This window comes from Coregonus clupeaformis, chromosome 6 (assembly GCF_020615455.1).
Source record: "Coregonus clupeaformis isolate EN_2021a chromosome 6, ASM2061545v1, whole genome shotgun sequence".
In the NCBI taxonomy this organism is placed as follows: Eukaryota; Metazoa; Chordata; class Actinopteri; order Salmoniformes; family Salmonidae; genus Coregonus; species Coregonus clupeaformis.
This window is the reverse complement of record NC_059197.1, coordinates 21,794,228-21,813,071: the sequence shown is the minus strand read 5'-3', so window position 1 is coordinate 21,813,071 and position 18,844 is coordinate 21,794,228. Positions and strand designations below refer to the sequence as shown.

At 43.9% G+C, this 18,844-nt stretch overlaps 1 protein-coding gene across 1 annotated transcript; it reads right to left on the bottom strand.

The window, feature by feature from the left end:
- Positions 1 to 3,032: 3,032 nt before the first annotated feature.
- On the bottom strand, positions 3,033 to 17,512 carry LOC121567980 (serine/threonine-protein kinase TAO1). The gene is made up of 20 exons (XM_045219060.1): positions 17,416 to 17,512; positions 14,995 to 15,254; positions 14,819 to 14,890; positions 13,526 to 13,627; positions 13,356 to 13,401; positions 13,148 to 13,244; positions 12,903 to 13,016; positions 12,656 to 12,747; positions 10,558 to 10,651; positions 10,353 to 10,434; positions 10,008 to 10,178; positions 9,231 to 9,431; positions 8,911 to 9,051; positions 8,111 to 8,347; positions 7,843 to 7,971; positions 6,206 to 6,409; positions 5,693 to 5,932; positions 5,288 to 5,500; positions 4,710 to 4,892; positions 3,033 to 4,431 (listed from the first exon to the last, which is right to left on the bottom strand). The coding sequence occupies exons 2-20, from the start codon at positions 15,124 to 15,126 to the stop codon at positions 3,898 to 3,900; spliced, it is 3,084 nt and encodes a 1,027-aa protein (XP_045074995.1). The 5' UTR covers positions 15,127 to 15,254; positions 17,416 to 17,512; the 3' UTR covers positions 3,033 to 3,897.
- Between the last annotated feature and the right edge of the window lie 1,332 nt (positions 17,513 to 18,844).

Sequence of the window (18,844 nt, the reverse complement as noted above, 5' to 3'; positions counted from 1 at the left end):
ACCTGCATAAAAGACACCTGGAAGCCAGAAATCTTTATGATTGAGAGGGGGTCAAATACTTATTTCCCTCATTAAAATGCAAATCAATTTATAACATTTTTGACATGCGTTTTTCTGGATTTTGTTGTTGTTATTCTGTCTCTCACTGTTCAAATAAACCTTCCATTAAAATTATAGACTGATCATTTCTTTGTCAGTGGGCAAACGTACAAAATCAGCAGTGGATCAAATACTTGTTTACCTCACTGTATGATAGCCAGTGGGACAACCACTTTTTTAAAATTTATTTTTATGGGGGGGTGGGGGAGGGAGGGGTAGAAGGATTACTTTTATACGATTCCAGGTATTCCTTAAAGAGGTAGGGTTTCAAGTGTCTCCGGAAGGTGGTCAGTGACTCCGCTGTCCTGGGGTCGTGGGGGAGCTTGTTCCACCATTGGGGTGCCAGAGCAGCTAATAGCTTTGACTGGGCTGAGCGGGAACTGTGCTTCTGTAGAGGTAGGGGAGCTAGCAGGCCAGAGGTGGATGAACGTAGTGCCCTCGTTTGGGTGTAGGATCAGAGCTACCTTCAATCTCAGTGCCTCTTTGCTTGACATCATGGGAAATTAAAATAAATCAGCCAAGACCTCAGGAAAAAAAATGGTAGACCTCCACAAGTCTGGTTCATTTTTCGGAGCAATTTCCAAACGCCTGAAGGTACCACGTTCATCTGTACAAACAATAGTACGCAAGTATAAACACCATGGGACCACGCAGCCGTCATACCGCTCAGGAACGAGACGTGTTCTGTCTCCTAGAGATGAACATACTTTGGTGCGAAAAGTGCAAATCAATCCCAGAACAACAGCAAAGGACCTTGTGAAGATGCTGGAGGAAACAGGTACAAAAGTATCTATATCCACCATAAAACGAGTCCTATATCGACATAACCTGAAAGGCCGCTCAGCAAGGAAGAAGCCACTGCTCCAAAACCGCCATAAAAAGCCAGACTACTGTATGCAACTGCACATGGGGACAAAGATCGTACTTTTTGGAGAAATGTCCTCTGGTCTGATGAAACAAAAATAGAACTGTTTGGCCATAATGACCATCGTTATGTTTGGAGGAAAAAGGGGATGACTTGCAAGCCGAAGAACACCATCCCAACCGTGAAGCACTGGGGTGGCAGCTTCATGCTGTGGGGGTGCTTTGCTGCAGGAGGGACTGGTGCACTTCACAAAATAGATGGCATCATGAGGAAGGAAAATTATGTGGATATATTGAAGCAACATCTCAAGACATCAGTCAGGAAGTTAAAGCTTGGTCGCAAATGGGTCTTCCAAATGGACAATGACCCCAAGCATACTTCCAAAGTTGTGGCAAAATGGCTTAAGGACAACAAATTCAAGGTATTGGAGTGGCCATCACAAAGCCCTGACCTCAATCCTATAGAAAATTTGTGGGCAGAACTGAAAAAGCGTGTGCGAGCAAGGAGGCCTACAAACCTGACTCAGTTACACCAGCTCTGTCAGGAGGAATGGGCCAAAATTCACCCAACTTATTGTGGGAAGCTTGTGGAAGGCTACCCGAAACATTTGACCCAAGTTAAACAATTTAAAGGCAATGCTACCAAATACTAATTGAGTGTATGTAAACTTCTGACCCACTGGGAATGTGATGAAAGAAATAAAAGCTGAAAGAAATCATTCTCTCTACTATTATTCTGACATTTCACATTCTTAAAATAAAGTGGTGATCCTAACTGACCTAAGACAGGGAATTTTTACTAGGATTAAATGTCAGGAATTGTGAAAAACTGAGTTTAAATGTATTTGGCTAAGGTGTATGTAAACTTCCGACTTCAACTGTAGATATTCCATTTTTTTCTTTCTTTTTTTTATCAGCAGTTTCCAGCTACAACAGCCATTTACAACATTAACAATGTCTACACTGTATTTCTCATCAATTTGATGTTATTTAATGGACAAAAAAAATGCTTTTCTTTCAAAAACAAGGACATTTCTAAGTGACCCCAAACTTTTGAACAGTAGTGTATACGAGGACAGATGTTGGGGATCCTCTCATCCTGAGGTACATAATTTTTATTGAACGATGCCAATGTGCAAACTAAATGGAAACTAGTTTGAAATGTAATTATTTAATTTAATAAATCTGAGCTTAACTAAAACATTCAAAAATATGCACGTTTTACACTGAGAATGAATTATCAGTATCAGGGCATAGAAAGGCACCATCTTACTGAGTACTAACATACATATACACTTTTAGCTGTTAGCTAAGCCTATAGTTTATTTTGGCTCAGGCTTTGCCATGTCCCTCTGGTTTTAGCTGATGTAGTAATGCTATGAGAGACACACCCACCCACTTGGAAACCCTAAACAACAGTGAAGATTTGGATCTACTGTAGGTGGGCTATTGTAGCCTAAAGAACAGTTGACAATAAGTGAAGACTGCAGCCTAGCGGCCAGTCCCACACAGTACAGTAGTACAGAACTGAGCTGAATATGGCCAAAGCTGAAGCTATGGTTCGCCTGGACCCCTAGATTTGCATCTGAAACAGACAAATAAAATGAATAGCATCTAAAAAAACATTCTTATTCTGCTTTAGTGTTCTTATTGGCAAATGGAAGAATTAGCAGCTTAAACTCCCACAGGGAGGCATTAAATAAAATGCAGATCACTAAATGCTGGCAAAATGCTCATTGATATAAAAAAGGTTCAGTCTGTTACTGCTTCTCCAATATATTAAATGTAAACATTTCGAGCTTTCAAACTACAAGAGTAACTGTGAAATTCACAACAAAAATCCTACCTCAATGATATAACATCTGCAAAAAAAAATGTATCTTGCTCTTACCAGCTGCAATTTAAAAAAAACTATTATCTTTCCTTCTTAATAAAAAAACAGAAATAATAACAGTTAAAACATAATTTATCTAATTTTACAAAACCCTTAGATTCTTGTATGTGAAAACAAAAAATAAATCATATTCACACAATTTCACCAAATTCCTGCAACAGGGGTTGATAGTAACTAAGTTTGTGAGATGTTTAATAACAACTGCCTGGCTTAAAGTAAGTTTGGCTACAACAACAAAAGCTAGTTTTATGGAAGCTGGCCAAAATACAAGCCAATGACATTGTGTCCCAGTGTCCCTCACATCCTCAAACCTAAATTATCATTTCAAACCAACTTTAATTTGTTTCAGGTATGGTCAAGCAGCTCTATACGGTATCTGAACAGTTCTTTAAACCTCTCCCTGTTAAAACATTTTAGAATGCAAAACATTCTTCTGATTTGGAAAGAGAAACAATCTCAGCTATTTAAAATGACCATAAAAGCAGGCTGGCATAAGGGGAGTAAAAATGAAATAAATTAACTGGATAGATGGGCCAATTTGGAACAGGGGAATTTCATGGGCTGTCTTAGCTTGCTGTGATTTGGTAGACACTAAAAAACGTTTAAATTAAAAGCAGTTAGCAGATGTCAAAAGGCTTTTTGACAGTGGTCTCAGTGGTGCAAAAGGCGAGCAGTGGCTGTGAATAGCACATATATGTACATGAAAATGATTTCTAAGAGAGAGACAGAGAACTGTAAAATAAAGACAGAAGAAAGTATTAAGTGTTGACACTGAATGGTTTCTATAGAAACAGAAGAACTGATCTGTATGTGTGCTAATAAACTGCTGTGTAGAGGGGGTGTGCCTCTTTCAGCCCTTTTGACCTGAGCAACATTTATTTCCACACGCATCCATATCTGTACACAGGACAGGAGAGGAACGAGGGATAGGAGAGAGGGGAAGGAGAGGTGGCGGTGTAGTAGAGCTCAGCCCATACTGTCCCACTCTACTCTGTGGACTCGGCAGCGCCCTACTCTGACTCTGGGGCTGGGCTGGGAGTCTATGTGTAGGACAGGTGCGACCCATTGGATATCTGAGAGTTGACGCTGGTGCTCCTGCTCATAGCCTGCTCACTGCGCCCCCCTGAGGCTGTCCTGCTCAGTGCCTGGGGGCTGTTCTGCACTCCTCCACTGCCTCTGGCCCCCAGGGGCCCTGCAGAGGGGTGGCCCCACGGCTGAGGACCCCCGCCTCCCTGCATGCCTTGGCCCCAGGCTTGCTGCATGGGGGACCCTCCCTGACCAGAGTGGTAGTGGTGTTGGTGATGGCTGCCTTGGTGCCCTGACCCTCCACTGCCCCAGTGTGGTCCTTGAGAGCCCCCAGAGTTGTGCTGTGTCTGGGGGTGGGCCCAGCTGCCTGGGGCCCCGGGGAAGCTGTGGCTAAAGGCCTCTGGGGAGAGGTTGGACAGCACCATGTTGTTGAAGCCTAGACGCATGCTCTCTGAGTCGAACGCTTCGATCTCCCTGGCCTGGCGCTCCAGCAGGCTACGGATCCTCTCCGAACGCTCGTTCTGAAGGGCCAGCATCTCCTCCTCAATCTGAAGATACACACACACAGCTGCTCAGTACTATAATATTTTCATGTCAAAATAGCACTGGTTTAGCAATGATAACAGCAAACTCTGGAGCTTGAAATTAAATAAAGCCTAAATGTAAATTGAGACATTTTGCCACTAATACACCATGACTGCATCCCAAATGGCACCCTATTCACTTAAAAGTGCACTACTTTTGACCACAGTGCACTATACAAGGAATAGGGTGCAATTTGAGACGCAACCCATGTTGAAAATGTTCCCAGTATGGAAGATCAGACCTTCTGCTCCAGCAGGGCCCTCCGGAGGGACACTCTCTGCTCCAGGTCCTTCCTCTCGCGGTCGTGCTGGGCGTCCGTCTGCATCTTGATCTTGCTCTGGTAGGCGTTGAGTAGCTCCAGCTCCTGCTGCAGCTGCATCCTCAGCACCTGGCACTGAGCCTCCTGAGCCTCATCCAGACGCAGCTAGAGACGAGACGGGAGCCAGACAGGGGGTCAGCACAATGATAAAGGGATACTTTGTGATTTTGGCAATGAGGCCCTTTATCTACTTCACCAGAGTCAGATGAACTCGTGGATACCAGTTTTATGTCTCTGTGTCCAGTATGAAGAAGGTTAGTGGTAGTTCGGCAAGCCAATGCTAGCTAGCGTTAGCACAATGACCGGATGCCTATGGGTATGTGCTAGCGTGCTAGTTAGCAACTTCCTTCAATCTGCACGCAGAGAGATAAGAATGTTACCCACGAGTTCATCCGACTCATTGCCAAAATGCCTATCATCAGTAGTCAGCTTTTTAGAAACTCATCCCCCTCTCCTGCCTCCCTCCCCTGCAGTGTTTACAAAGTCCCTGTGTGACTCACAGCCTGTGTGGAGAGCATCTCGTTGATAGAGTGGTCGTACTGCTCAGCCAGGATTGCCAGCTTGCGGGTCTGCTCCTCCTTTAGACGCTTCAGGACAGCCTTGTGGTCAGACTTTGGTGTGCTCTCCAGTAGATGGTTTCTCAGGGCCTTGTACTGCCTGGTCTGGATCTTACATGTGTCTTGGAACTGCTTCTTAATCTGGAGCTCTTTGGACTGTGACAGAGGAGGGAGGAAGAGAGGACAAACAGAACAGTGAGGGGTCAGGTCTGGAGCTCTTTGGACTGGCACAGAGGGAGGACAAACAGAACAGTGAGGGGTCAGGTCCCTACATAACGGCCATTAACGGTAACACAAAACAACAGTTTATGGGAATCGCGTGTGTGTTAGTATACAATGTGTGCTCACCTTGAGGCTCTTAGGCTGCTGTCGGACCTCCATGACGTGTTTGCGTCGGAGCTCTCTCTCCCTCCTCTTGTTGTACTCCTGCTGGTTGGTGAGTTCTGTCTGGTGCTGCAGGCGGATCAGCTCAGCCCTCATCTTCTGGATGGTGTTGACCTGGCGGAACTCCAGCTCCTGCATGGACTCATGGTGCCGCAGCAGCATGGCATGCTCCAGGTCCTTCTGCGTCTGACGCTTATTCAGCTCCTACACACAGACGGACAGGCAGGGAGGAAAAACCATACAGGTTAGGATAAAAGTGCATTCTATAAGAGAAAGGGCAGCATGACGACCAGAGAATGAGATCACACAGGGGAAAGGTATGGTTACAAAACGTATGGAAGTGGGAAAATTTGCAGAACCCACAGCTGAGCCATGGTTACAAAACGAAGACAGAGCAGGCAAGGGGGCCCTGTTTTGAGGAGAGTGAGAGGAACAAGGGACTGTATGAATGAGGAGAGCTGAGTGATCACTGCTGACCTCTCTCACTAGGTCCTGCTCCACGTTGTGGCGAGCGATAAGGATCCTCCTCTTGAAGCGTCGACACTCCAGCTCCAGGTACTGTCTCTGTCTCCTCAGCAGGTTGGCCTCCTCCTCAGCCTGGAAGTGCTGGAAGTTCTCCTTCTGCTTGGACAGCCACTCTTGCTTCTCCTTCTTAGGGGTTGACTGGTTCTCATTCAACTCCTGGGTGAAGAACAAGGACAGAGATTAAAGGGGAAATCTGCAGTTACTACATCCATCTTTTGATATAAACCCATTGATTCTTGAAGAGTATAACTTATAAATGCCTCATGAGCTTAGTTCAACTGTCGTACCCCATCAGAACCCAAAATATAAGCTTGTTTTCCCAATGTTTGTAAACAAAGTAAATGTAAACAAAACACTGTATAGCCTCAAAACATGGTTAAAACTATAATTTTTATATCATGGATGGTCAGTCCTTGCATCCATAGCTCTATATATGAATTTGAGTGTGGTTACATTTTCTTCAGCCCCATCCCTCAACCTTTTACCGGATCAGTGGCAAGGATTTGCTTTGTTATCGTTTCAACTGCAGATTGCCGCTTTAAGAAATTCTAAATGGGAGATTGATGTCCATATTTGCACATTTTCTGTAAAGGTTTGAGAGCTCATACAGTTGAGCGATTCAAGTTCTGCTTCAACTGCTCAGCCTCCGACTACAAGGCACTACAGAGGGTAGTGCGTACGGCCCAGTACATCACTGGGGCCAAGCTTCCTGCCATCCAGGACCTCTATACCAGGCGGTGTCAGAGGAAGGCCCTAAAAATTGGCAGACTCCAGCCACCCTAGTAATAATAATAATAATAATAATAATAATAAGCCATTTAGCAGACGCTTTTATCCAAAGCGACTTACAGTCATGCGTGCATACATTTTTGAGGATGGGTGGTCCCGGGGATTGAACCCACTACCTTGGCGTTACAAGCGCCGTGCTCTACCAGCTGAACTACAGAGGACCACAAGTCATAGACTGTTCTCTCTGCTACCGCACGGCAAGCGGTACGGAGCGCCAAGTCTAGGTCCAAGAGGCTTCTTAACAGCTTCTACCCCCAAGCCATAAGAATCCTGAATAGCTAATCAAATGGCTACCCAGACTATTTGCATTGCCCCCCCTCTACCTACATGTACATATTACCTAAATTACCTCGACTAACCTGTGCCCCCGCACATTGACTCGGTACCAGTACCCCCTGTATATAGCCTCACTACTGTTATTTTATTGTTGCTCTTTAATTATTAGTTATTTTTCCTACTTTTTTAATTTTCTTTCCCTTATCTATTTTTTTCACTTCAGTTTATTAAAGTAAATACTTCCTTAACACTTATTTTTCTTAAAACGGCATTGTTGGTTAAGGGCTTGTAAGTAAGCATTTCACTGTAAGGTCTACACCTGTTGTATTCGGCGCATGTGACAAATAACATTTGATTTGTCTTTCATTGAGTCTGACATGCTGAGAGGACTATGTAGGCCAACAATGGTGCATGTCATGTGTTTATTCTTCAAATGATACAGCAATGATTGAAGCCTTTGTATACTGTGTGTATAGCCGTAAATGTGACTATGTTCATCTGTATGACCGCATGTGATTCTCTACCTCTTTCAGCTGCTCCTTGCGGAGTTTGTACTCTCGTTTCTGGGACTCTAGGAAGCTGTTGAGCTCTTTCTTCTGCTGGCTCTGGATGTGCTGCTGGAACTTCTTCTCATCATTGGTAAAGGTCTTTGCCTGCAGACACACACAAAATAAACACTTGAAAACGCCCCCAAAACTTAATTTCAAACAAGACCTTTTAACAGCGACCTAGGGAACAGTAGTAGAATCTAGACAAAGTATGAATGATGGAGTAAGTGTGCAAACGACGTACATCTTTCTCCATGGCGGCCTGGTGCTTCTTAATGAGTTTCTCCATCTCCTGGGCGAAGCTGTTCCTCTGGTTCTCCAGCTCTTTGTCCAGACGGAGCCGGTGTTCGTCCATCTCAGCCTTCACCTTGTTCTCCAGGGCCATCAGGTGCTTCTGGTGCTGCCTCCTCATCCTCTTATAGCCTGACATCTGCTCTCTCAGCTCACTGTCCTGCTCGTGCTCCTTCATCTGACGGGTCACCTGGGGGGGAACATAGGGCTTATCATAGAACTCTGGACTCCGATTATACTCTCCTACCGGAGCAGACACTTAAAAGCCCAATGCAGCCGTTTTTATCTCAATATCAAATCATTTCTGGGTAACAATTAAGTACCTTACTGTGATTGTTTTAAATCAAAATGCTCAAAATGAAACAAATAGCTACTTAGCAAAGAGCAATTTCTCAAGCTAAAATTTTTTGGTAGGACTGTCTGGGAGTGGTCTGAGTGGGGAGGGGAACACTGAAAACTAGCTGTTATTGGCAGAGAGGTTGGAACTCTTTCTTATTGGTCTATTAACTAATTTGATGTCACCAGGCAGGCCAAAACACCACCAAAACAGGCGGACATTTCAGGCAGTCTTTTCAAACAGCTTTTACACTAAAATGGCATTATAATAATTTTCACAGTATTATTCCAACCTCAGTGTGGAAATGTAAAACACAGGAAAATAACATTTTTGACTGCACTGGGCCTTTAAGGGTCCATTTTTAAATCATGTTAACTACAGTATCATTGTATTTCTAGGGCTCGATGTGCTCTTACCAGGGAGGCTGTGCGTATTGTGGCAAAGTGCTCGCGGTTGCGGTGGTGTTTTGGCCGTGGAGTGTGTGCAGGGGGAGACTGGGGCTCAGTGGGTGGCCGGCTGTTAGGTTCAGACTCTTCGCGATAAGTCGTCGCCTCCTCCTGAGGAAACAAATACAACGCAGCACATCAACAGCAGAAAAATACTGCTTACAAATAATCTGTGAAAGGCACCAGGAAACACTATCATCACTGTCTTGCATTTCACCGAATCATCTCACTATAATTAACGCAGTGTCCAGTTATCCTGCGAGTCCAGCTCTAAGATCATCTCTACCCACCGGTTTGAGGTGAATGACGGAGCTGTTGGACATGACCGTGTGGTCTCCCTCCATCATGTCCAGTTCACTCTTGTCATCTCCGGCGTCGGTCAGGCTGTTGACAGAGCTGCTCTGGGAGCTGGCGCTGATCGACATACTGGGGATAGACTGGTTACTGCCAACGCTGCTCACTGTGCCTGTCCTGCCACTGTGCTCCGGTTCCTGGGGACAACGCCATAACAACAGCAAGACACAGGTAGGTGAAATGCTTTCTGAATGACAGTGTGTCAACTATAGCAGGTTATGAGCAGAGGATAAACAGGAACAACTGAATGTTGAGAGAATCTTTCAGCCCCACCAGGCCTACATTTACATTTTAGTCATTTAGCAGACGCTCTTATCCAGAGCGACTTACAGTTAGTGAGTGCATTTCATAATGGCCCCCCGTGGGAATAATGGCCTACCTTAACCTTAATATATGAGTGCATTTAGAGAAACTACTATTAAACAATTTCCTTGTTTAAAACACAACTAAATCTACTTAAAGTCTATACGTTGTATTAGTAGGTAATGATTTGATGTATTGTGATTGTTTTTTATTTTTTTGATGTAATGTTGCTGAATTTTGTTTGTGTGTTGTTTTCTACTTTATGCGCATTTACAAATTAAATATTATTATTATTATTATTATTTCTAGCCTACCTAGGCTGTTTTCAAAGACTACAATGGTTCTGGTATAAACAATGCTAATCTCAAACTAAGATCCACAGGAGAGCAGAGACAGATTGGGTGACTGACCTCCTCGTCTCCGTCCTGTGCCTCGGCTGTAGGGCCGTTGTGAGCCTCCTGGAAGAGGATCTTCTTCATCTTGCGGTACTGCAGGTTGTCCAGCTCCCGCACCGCAACCTTGGTCCTCACGATCAGGTCCATCAGGACAGAGTCGGGCCGCTCCCGCTGCACAAACGCATGCTGAGAAAGAGAGGGAGGCAGAGGGGTCAATCAATTTATTTTGAGTTGAGGGTGGGTATGATTCACGTTTATTTATTTATTTAACGTACACTCAAAATCAAGTCAACAGAGCTAGCTAGATATATATCTATCTGTTTTGGCATTGGTAGATCATGATAATCATAAATAAGATACCTTTAACAGTTCCTCAGAGTTGGGCCTGTCTTGGGGGAATTTCTGAAGGCAAGAATCCACAAAGTTTGGGAAGTAATCCGTCCTGAAGTGAGAGATGGTTACAAGAGGGAAGAGTTAGTTTCATTCTCACCATGACACACTTTAAAAGTGGACAAATGCCTTCTCCTAAAGAATAAGTCAACTCTGATGAAGCTACATGACATACCATTCACTTGACTGCAGTGTGGGGCTTTCATTCTGCGCTATGTGATATAAGGCACTCATCGCATTCATATTGAACAGTGGAGGTTTTCTCTCAGCTAGAAACAAAGAGATTAGAGAAAACAATAGCTTACCAAGATCCACTAACAGTAAACCATAACAAGGAAGAATACAGATAGACATGTCATATTAAAGTACTAGGAAGACAGACAAAAGCTATCAGATGTACAGAGCCTTCGGAAAGTATTCAGACCCCTTGACTTTTTCCATATTTTGTTACGTTACAGCCTTACTCTAAAATTGATTTCTAAAAAAAATTCCCCTGGACTCCCGAGTGGCGCAGCGGCCTAAGGCACTGCATCTCAGTGCTTGAGGCGTCACTACAGACCCGCTGGTTCGATTCCAGGCTGTATCACAACCGGCCGTGATTGGGAGTCCCATAGGGCGGCGCACAATTGGCCCAGCGTTGTCCGGGTTTGGCCAATGTAGGCCGTCATTGTAAATAAGAATTTGTTCTTAACTGACATGCCTAGTTAAATAAAGGTAAAATTAAAATAAATAGACACACAATACCCCATAATGACAAAGCAAAAACAGTTTTTTAAAGACCCTTTACTCAGTACTTTGTTGAAGCACCTTTGGCAGCGATTACAGCATCAAGTCTTCTTGGGTATGACGCTACAAGCTTGGCACACCTGTATTTGGGGAGTTTCTCCCATTCTTCTCTGCAGATCCTCTCAAGATCTGTCAGGTTGGATAGGGAGCTTCGCTGCACAGCTATTTTCAGGTCTCTCCGGAGATGTTTGATCGGGTTCAAGTCGGGGCTCTGGCTGGGCCACTCAAGGACATTCAGAAGCCACTCCTCTGTTGTCTTGGCTGTGTGCTTAGGGTCGTTGTCCTGTTGGAAGGTGAACTTTTGCCCCAGTCTGAGGTCCTGAGCGCTCTGCAGCAGATTTTCATCAAGGATCTCTCTGTTCTTTGCTCCGTTCATCTTTCCCTCGACCCTGACTAGTCTCCCAGTCCCTGCCCCTGAAAAATATCCCCACAGCATGATACTGCCAAGTTTCCTCCAGACGTGACGCTTGGCATTCAGGCCAAAGAGTTCAATCTTGGTTTCATCAGACCAGAGAATCTTGTTTCTCATGGTCTGGGAGTCTTTAGGTGCCTTTTGGCAAACTCCAAGCAGGCTGTCATGTGCCTTTTACTGAGGAGTGGCTTCCGTCTGGCCACTCTACCATAAAGGCCTGATTGGTGGAGTACTGCAGAGATGGTTGTCCTTCTGGAAGGTTCTCCCATCTCCATAGAGGAACTCTGGAGCTCTGTCAGAGTGACCATCGGGTTCTTGGTCACCTCCCTGACCAAGGCCCTTCTCCCCCGATTGCTCAGTTTGGCTGGGCGGCCAGCTGTAGTTAGAGTCTTGGTGGTTCCAAACTTCTTCCATTTAAGAATGATGGAGGCCACTGTGTTCTTGGGGACTTTCAATGATGCAGAAATGTTTTGGTACCCTTCCCCAGATCTGTGCCTCGACACAATCCTGTCTCGGAGATCTACGGACAATTCCTTCGACTTCAAGGCTTGGTTTTTGCTCTGACATGCACTGTCAACTGTTGGACCTTATATAGACAGGTGTGTGCCATTCCAAATCATGTCCAATCAATTGAATTTACCACAGGTGGACTCCAATCAAGTTGTAGAAACATCTCAAGGATGATCAATGGAAACAGGATGCACCTGAACTCAATTTCGAGTCTCATAGCAAAGGGTCTGAATACTTATGCAAATAAGGTATTTCTGTCTAAAAACCTGTTTTCACTTTGTCATTATGGGGTATTGTGTGTAGATTGCTGAGGATTATTTTATTTTTTATCCATTTTAGAATAAGGCTGTAACGTAACAAAATGTGGAATAAGTCAAGGTGTCTGAATACTTCCTGAAGGCACTGTATTATTCAAACCAGTATGAAGAAGAAGAAAAAATGGTCTACTTTCTTCTCTGGCCAGATATTGGTTTAAGATATGGAATGAATAAAGGAGAGCATTAAAACAACAGGAGAGCTAGTCTAGAGTTGAACCAGAGCAGAGTACATGGACTAGTGAGCTTACCTAATTCAATGCAGGTTATTCCCAGAGACCAGATGTCGATCTTCCCATCGTACTGACCTTCGTCCATAGCCAGGATTACCTCTGGGGCCATCCTGAGGAAACATCCCCATTTTAATGACCGGTACACCACTTTCGATTTGATGGAAAATATTGAATGAGACTGTAGAGGGTGCCCCATTTCTAAATTCTTCCCCATATTTCAAACACCATCTATTTTGTCTCGTACATTGGAATTTTTGCCACTCACCAATATGGCGTCCCCACAAAAGAGTTGGCTGGAGAGACAATGGAGGCAGAACCAAAATCTGCAAGTTTCACCTGGCCAGGTTCGGTCAGCAAGACGTTCCCTGCCTTGATATCTCTGTCAGACAGACAGGGGAGAGAGATTGTGTAATTACAGCTTTGTTCCACTGGCACAGGCACACTCCCTCCCTGAGGGCACAAAGTAGTCAGTCTAACACGTCCACACATACAGGTCCTAGGAGGACTCACCGGTGAATCATGTTGTGGGAATGAAGGTAAGCTAGCCCTTGTAGAGCACCGTGGGTAATCGCTGCTATTTCCATTTCTTGTAGAGGTTTCTTGTGAACTACAGAGGATGTAGAGAGAGAGAGGATGAGAGTGCTGCAAATAATGGGGAAAACCACAAAGAAGAACTAGTCTTATAATCATCATTGTGTCATAAAAACTGCCATCTTACCTTCCAGGACATCGGAGGCAGAGCCTAGACAGTACTCCATCACCAGCTACAGAGACAGAAAGAGAGTGTGTTCTACTGGGTTAAAATAATGTACAGTTTCAGAGTATTCACCACGTTATCATAGCATTATGACCTATGGTTTATATTTTCCATTCAGATAACACCCTTACCCAGGCAGTGTGCTCTCGCAGATAGCATCCTTTATACTCTATGCTGTTTGGGTGCTGTATTCTCTGCAGAAACTTCACCTCCTTGATTATGTCTTGCCATTTCTGTAAGGTAAAACAGTGGAACGATTACATCGTGTTTGCATAACAAGCTTTAAAAGGACCAATCTGCAGTTGAAACAATAAAGCGGCCTCTTGTTTTGGTAGAAAGCTGAGGGATGCGCATGGAGAAATGTAACCACTCAAATTCATACACTGACCATCCACGATATCACAATTATAGTTTTAAGCATGTTTTGAGGCTATACAGTGTTTGCTTACATTTACAATGTTTACAAATACTGGAGTAAAACAAGCGTATATATTTTGGGTTCCGATGGGGTAATACTGTTGAACTAAGCTCATAAGTTATATTCTTCAAGAATCAATAGGTATATAATTCATGTATAAGTCCATAAATGGATGTAGCAACTGCAGATTGCCCCTTTAAACAATAAGGATATAGATGCAGGCTGAAACTATTGTGTGTTCTACATGGAACTTTAGTTACTTCCCTTTGATTTCCACTCTACTTCTTTGGGTTAATTAATTACCCAATCCAGTCATTTTGCCAGATTCAAATCTAATTATCAACTGTTTTTAGACTGAATCCTAGGGAATAGGCCACTGAATTGCAGTTCCACTACTTTAAGCAAATAAGCTTATCTCCAGCTAGATGTTTTAATTCGAAACTGATGAGAAACACAACAAATCCTTTCGGAGACCAAACCTTTCAGAAACTGTAGGCCTAATGCTCCAAACTCACTGAGGACAGGATCTTGAAGGAATAGGCCTTGTTAGATTACATGCTAATGAGCCTTTTCACTGTAAATCAATATTGAGGCAGCAAACAAAACTTCAGCAACAGCCCTCTTCTGTGTCAACTCATTGAAGTTGGGTAACCTTTATAACATGAAGCAATTGTTTCCTGGAGAACACATGATGTGTCATCACACCACTGATTAAATAAATTATCATGGGATTAATAGATCATATTGTTTGTCCTCCGTGCAGACATTGTCACACAATTATCTGATTTCATATTTTTGAGCTGTGTACTTTTCTGAAAAAAGTATTATATTTGCAAATGAGTGAGAGATGCTTACTAACAAAACTAGAATGATGAAAGGTGCTGGATTGTATCCATAACAACGTAACCTGACCCTGGTAACAGGTGTGACATTTTGGGCTGAATCTATTGTCTTTTAACTGATTGGTGTAACATCAATGGCATTTGATGCACAATCTGTCTCTTACCTCGTTGGATTGTTTTCCACTGTAAGACATCTTCTTGATGGCCACCACCTCAGTGGTCCGCACATCTCGTGCCTGAAGAAAAATACAAAGTCAACACCCTGCCCTATATCTTAAACAATTCTGAATGGAAGTCCAGCTCTGTTACTGAGCACAGAGTGGCGGGTCCAAGTACTCACAAAATAGACGGCACCGAAGCTGCCATGTCCGATCTCTCGCAGGTCTGAGAACAGTTTCTCAGGGTCCTCCTTGAAGAAGAGCTCAGCAACATCAGGGTCCTTCAGGCTCCCCGCCCGACTGGTGTTGGGCATGCTGAGGGGGGGACGTGCCAGTGCCAGTGCCGCCACCGCGGCCAGGGATTATCCGGATGTGCGACAGCGACGCGACAGCCCCCACCGACAGCTCATCTGCAGGACAACGGCCTCATATGTGTACACACCTGGGGGGATGGAGAGGACAGAGAGTGAGAACTAGCACAACAGCACTAAACAAGCACATTAATAGAATCATTTTTAACATTTTAGTCATTTATCAGAAGCTCTTATTTACAGCGATTTACAGTAGTGAGTGCATATATTGTTCGTACCTATTTGTACCGGTGACCCGTAGGAATCGAACCCACAACCCTGACATTGCAAGCGCCATGCTCTTGGCGACAGATTTTTATGCGAATATTCTAAAATATGCATGATGTAAATATGCAAATTTTCCCACCAGTGGTGTTTCCACCAAACGGACTTGTTGAGGATAAAAATCTGCGTGATGACGTAGTTTTCACGAAATGTACTTTTTCACTTAAGTTTTCCTGTACCTAATACAAATCTAATGTTCAATGTGTTTCCATCGCACTTCCAACAGTTTTGTCACAAAAACTGTTGAGTTAAATAGCAAATGTGCCTACTCTGGTCTTGGCATGTGTGCTCTAGCCAATAGCTGGCAGATACAGTGTGGGCAGGCTGCGCAGGTAGGCTAGTCTGCATGATGAGATTATTAGGGATAAGAGCAAGAATATTTGTCAAACGGCAGTCAAGCATCGACCATCATGTCACCAGAATCAGACCTTCGATATTTATTGGAAAGGTGCATCAAGATCACTGTGAACTTCATAAGTTATTTGATCTGTAGCCAGTGGTGTGTTCTCATGGATGGCAAGGGAAGCCAGTCTTCCCCCCAAAAAATAACTAAGATATATATATATATTTTAATTCCTTCAAATTTGCAAAAGGCTGAATGTATCTCACAGGAGAAAGCATCAGAGCAAGCGAAACAGCGCCCCTCTGTCTCTCTACGTGTAGGCCATCTATCTGATGCTGTCTGGTCCAAACGAATATGACATTGTTGCCGCCCGTAGCATTGAAGGCAAGGGAAGCCAGCTAGCATCTGGCCTCACTTGACAAAAAAAAAAGTGTACAAAATTAGCCAATCAGCATTGAGCGACCTCAACTGTGAATGGTCCCGGCTCCCCCCCAAAAAAAAAGTGTCATGGGAAGCCAGCTTAGATTTGGCATCACTCCTATCAAATCCCATTGAGACCATACATCATTGACAGAAAAACTTAAATTGTTGCATCTCCTTGTGTTGTTATCCTCTGTTGGCTACCTAGCCAGCTAGCTAAAATTGGCCCTTTCCTAAATTAGCCATGGATGGAGATAGGGATTTGGACTTGTGGTTTTACTTAATTATCCGTACTGGCCAATGATTATAAAGGTGATTCTGATCCAACCATTAATTCATACATTGCGCCCCTGGCCTGAGAGGATGGAAGTTCAATACATAGCTAGATGTAGAAGGCTAATGTTAACTAGCTAACCTTGCCCATGAATGGATGTTAGGCTAGCGAGCAAGCATATTTAGCCAGGTAGCCTAGGACAACAAAAAATAAAAGCGCGTACTGTATGACAGAGTGATAGACCGTTTCGTCAACATGAAAGAGAGGAGGATGGCATTGGCGTTTCTCTACAAGTAGGGTGAGTCAACATGTTTTTCTACTTGCACGAATGCGCACACACACAGAATTCAGAGCCACATCATATTTCGCTTACGTTGATCGGACTAAATAGTTTCTGCTATCTTTTAGTTGTCACTGTATTAGCAGAGGTGATTTGATGATGTTGAAATGTTGAAGTTGAAATGGTGCTGGAATAGTGGAGGCAGCTCCTGTTTTCTTTGCGACTTGTGGTAACTCTTACTGGTCCCAAACTTTCGGAAACTTTTACTTTGTTGACCATGCAATATGCTTTGTGGACTTCACTGGACAGAGGTTGCTATCTGGTTTTGGAATAAAACAAAGGTGTGGTTGAATTTATTCTGCCACTGTGTCTTCTTATTGTCTCTGCCTTAAGGCCTAGATATCACGGTCGTAAGGAACATGAATTAACAGGTTGTAAAGCAAACAACGCAATTATAACACATAGGTCGCATAATACATTTTAGACACAAACAGATCCCACCATGTTGAATGAACTAATTATCTGTCTGCATTTATGAAATTGTACCGAAACTTCCTGTTTCCATCACAGCTGTCGTAAAAACATTTTTTATCCCGTATGACTTTACTCGCATAAAAATTGTGGATGGAAAATTTTTGGATTTCTACTTACTTTCTTGTTCCCACCAGAACAGCAAGTTCTCATGCTGAGTGTGAAGGAGAGGAAGTGCAGAGTGGCAGACAACACTCGTACTAGAGTAGAACCAAGACACACGGAAACAATAGTTGTGTGCAGTCTTCCGTCTCAAGGGTTTCATCAGGTGTAAGAATTCAGTTGTGTCATCAATGGTTTGAAGAAAATAAAAAAACACCAATGCTGTGCTTTCAACTTTTTCTCTCAGTCCAGTGCTCTCTCCCTCAGATATGACACACGCCACAGGCTGCTATAGGGAGACGATGAGAAAGAAACTAGTGTGCCTGCCATGTCCAGCCCATTAATCTAGGATCACGGCCCTCTGAGCGTCCCTGGATGCCACAGTAGAGCCTAATAATAGGAGTGAGGGATGGGCACACTGGCCAATGATGTCAGGCTGAGCTCTGGAGAGTGGCCAGTTATAGCTCTCGGTCCATTCTGGCAAATGAAGTAGGAAGAGATCACAGTCTCCTGTTTCCATAGAAACAGCAACTACTGTAAGAAAGCCAGTGGGCTGTGTCCTGGCTGATAGACAGTGACCCTCCCCCCCCCCCACTATTTTGGTATGCACACAGACAGATGTAAGTGGGAAACAAAGAAAATAGCCCTGCAGCTGATAACCTCACACAAAGAAAACCCAACCTTCCAACACAGTAGATAACTAAGGAAGAGATGACATGAGCTATGCGCCATACCATCCATAATATAAAACTAGCTAGTTGTTAGACCTGTACAGGTCAAGACAGACACACTTCCTCAGTCAATTTATTCAAATACATATTTAGGGGGTATTTTCCATTCTCAAATAAAAAAGCTAAACTCTGTTTTTTACTAGGCCTATTCCAACATTGCCTGAGGAAGACCAACATGTGGTAGTAACATAGCTGCCTGTGTAACATAGCCACTCCTCGACAACACCAGAAAATTGACTAGGCTACAGTGCCTAATAATTTTTTTGGGGCAATTCAAAAACGTTTCCGGCAGTAACACAACATGTCACTGTCTGTATGCCTCAATAAACATGTAATTTATTGTTAGCTCTTAAACATGATGTAATTATTGATAGCTAGCTAGTTATCTGAAGAAAGTTGACTGTGCCCAGCCAGCTCAGATGATCAGCTGCACACAGACACACTAAGCAACACTCTCCCTCGCTGATGCCAGAGTCACAAGACTGTTCCTCTCCCTCTCTGCCTGGTAGGAACAGCACAGCCAGACACCAGTCCCTCAGGCACAGCAGGCAGACATCTTTTGTCCAGCAACACTGGACGACTCACTCACGACCCTGCTGCACAGACGCAGCCACAGCCCTGAAATAAAGTCTCATTAACGGCGTGGGACTGTGGCTCTTTATTGCCAATGTTGTTTACTACATTGTTGTTCATGAATGAGCCTTGTTGTTGTAGCC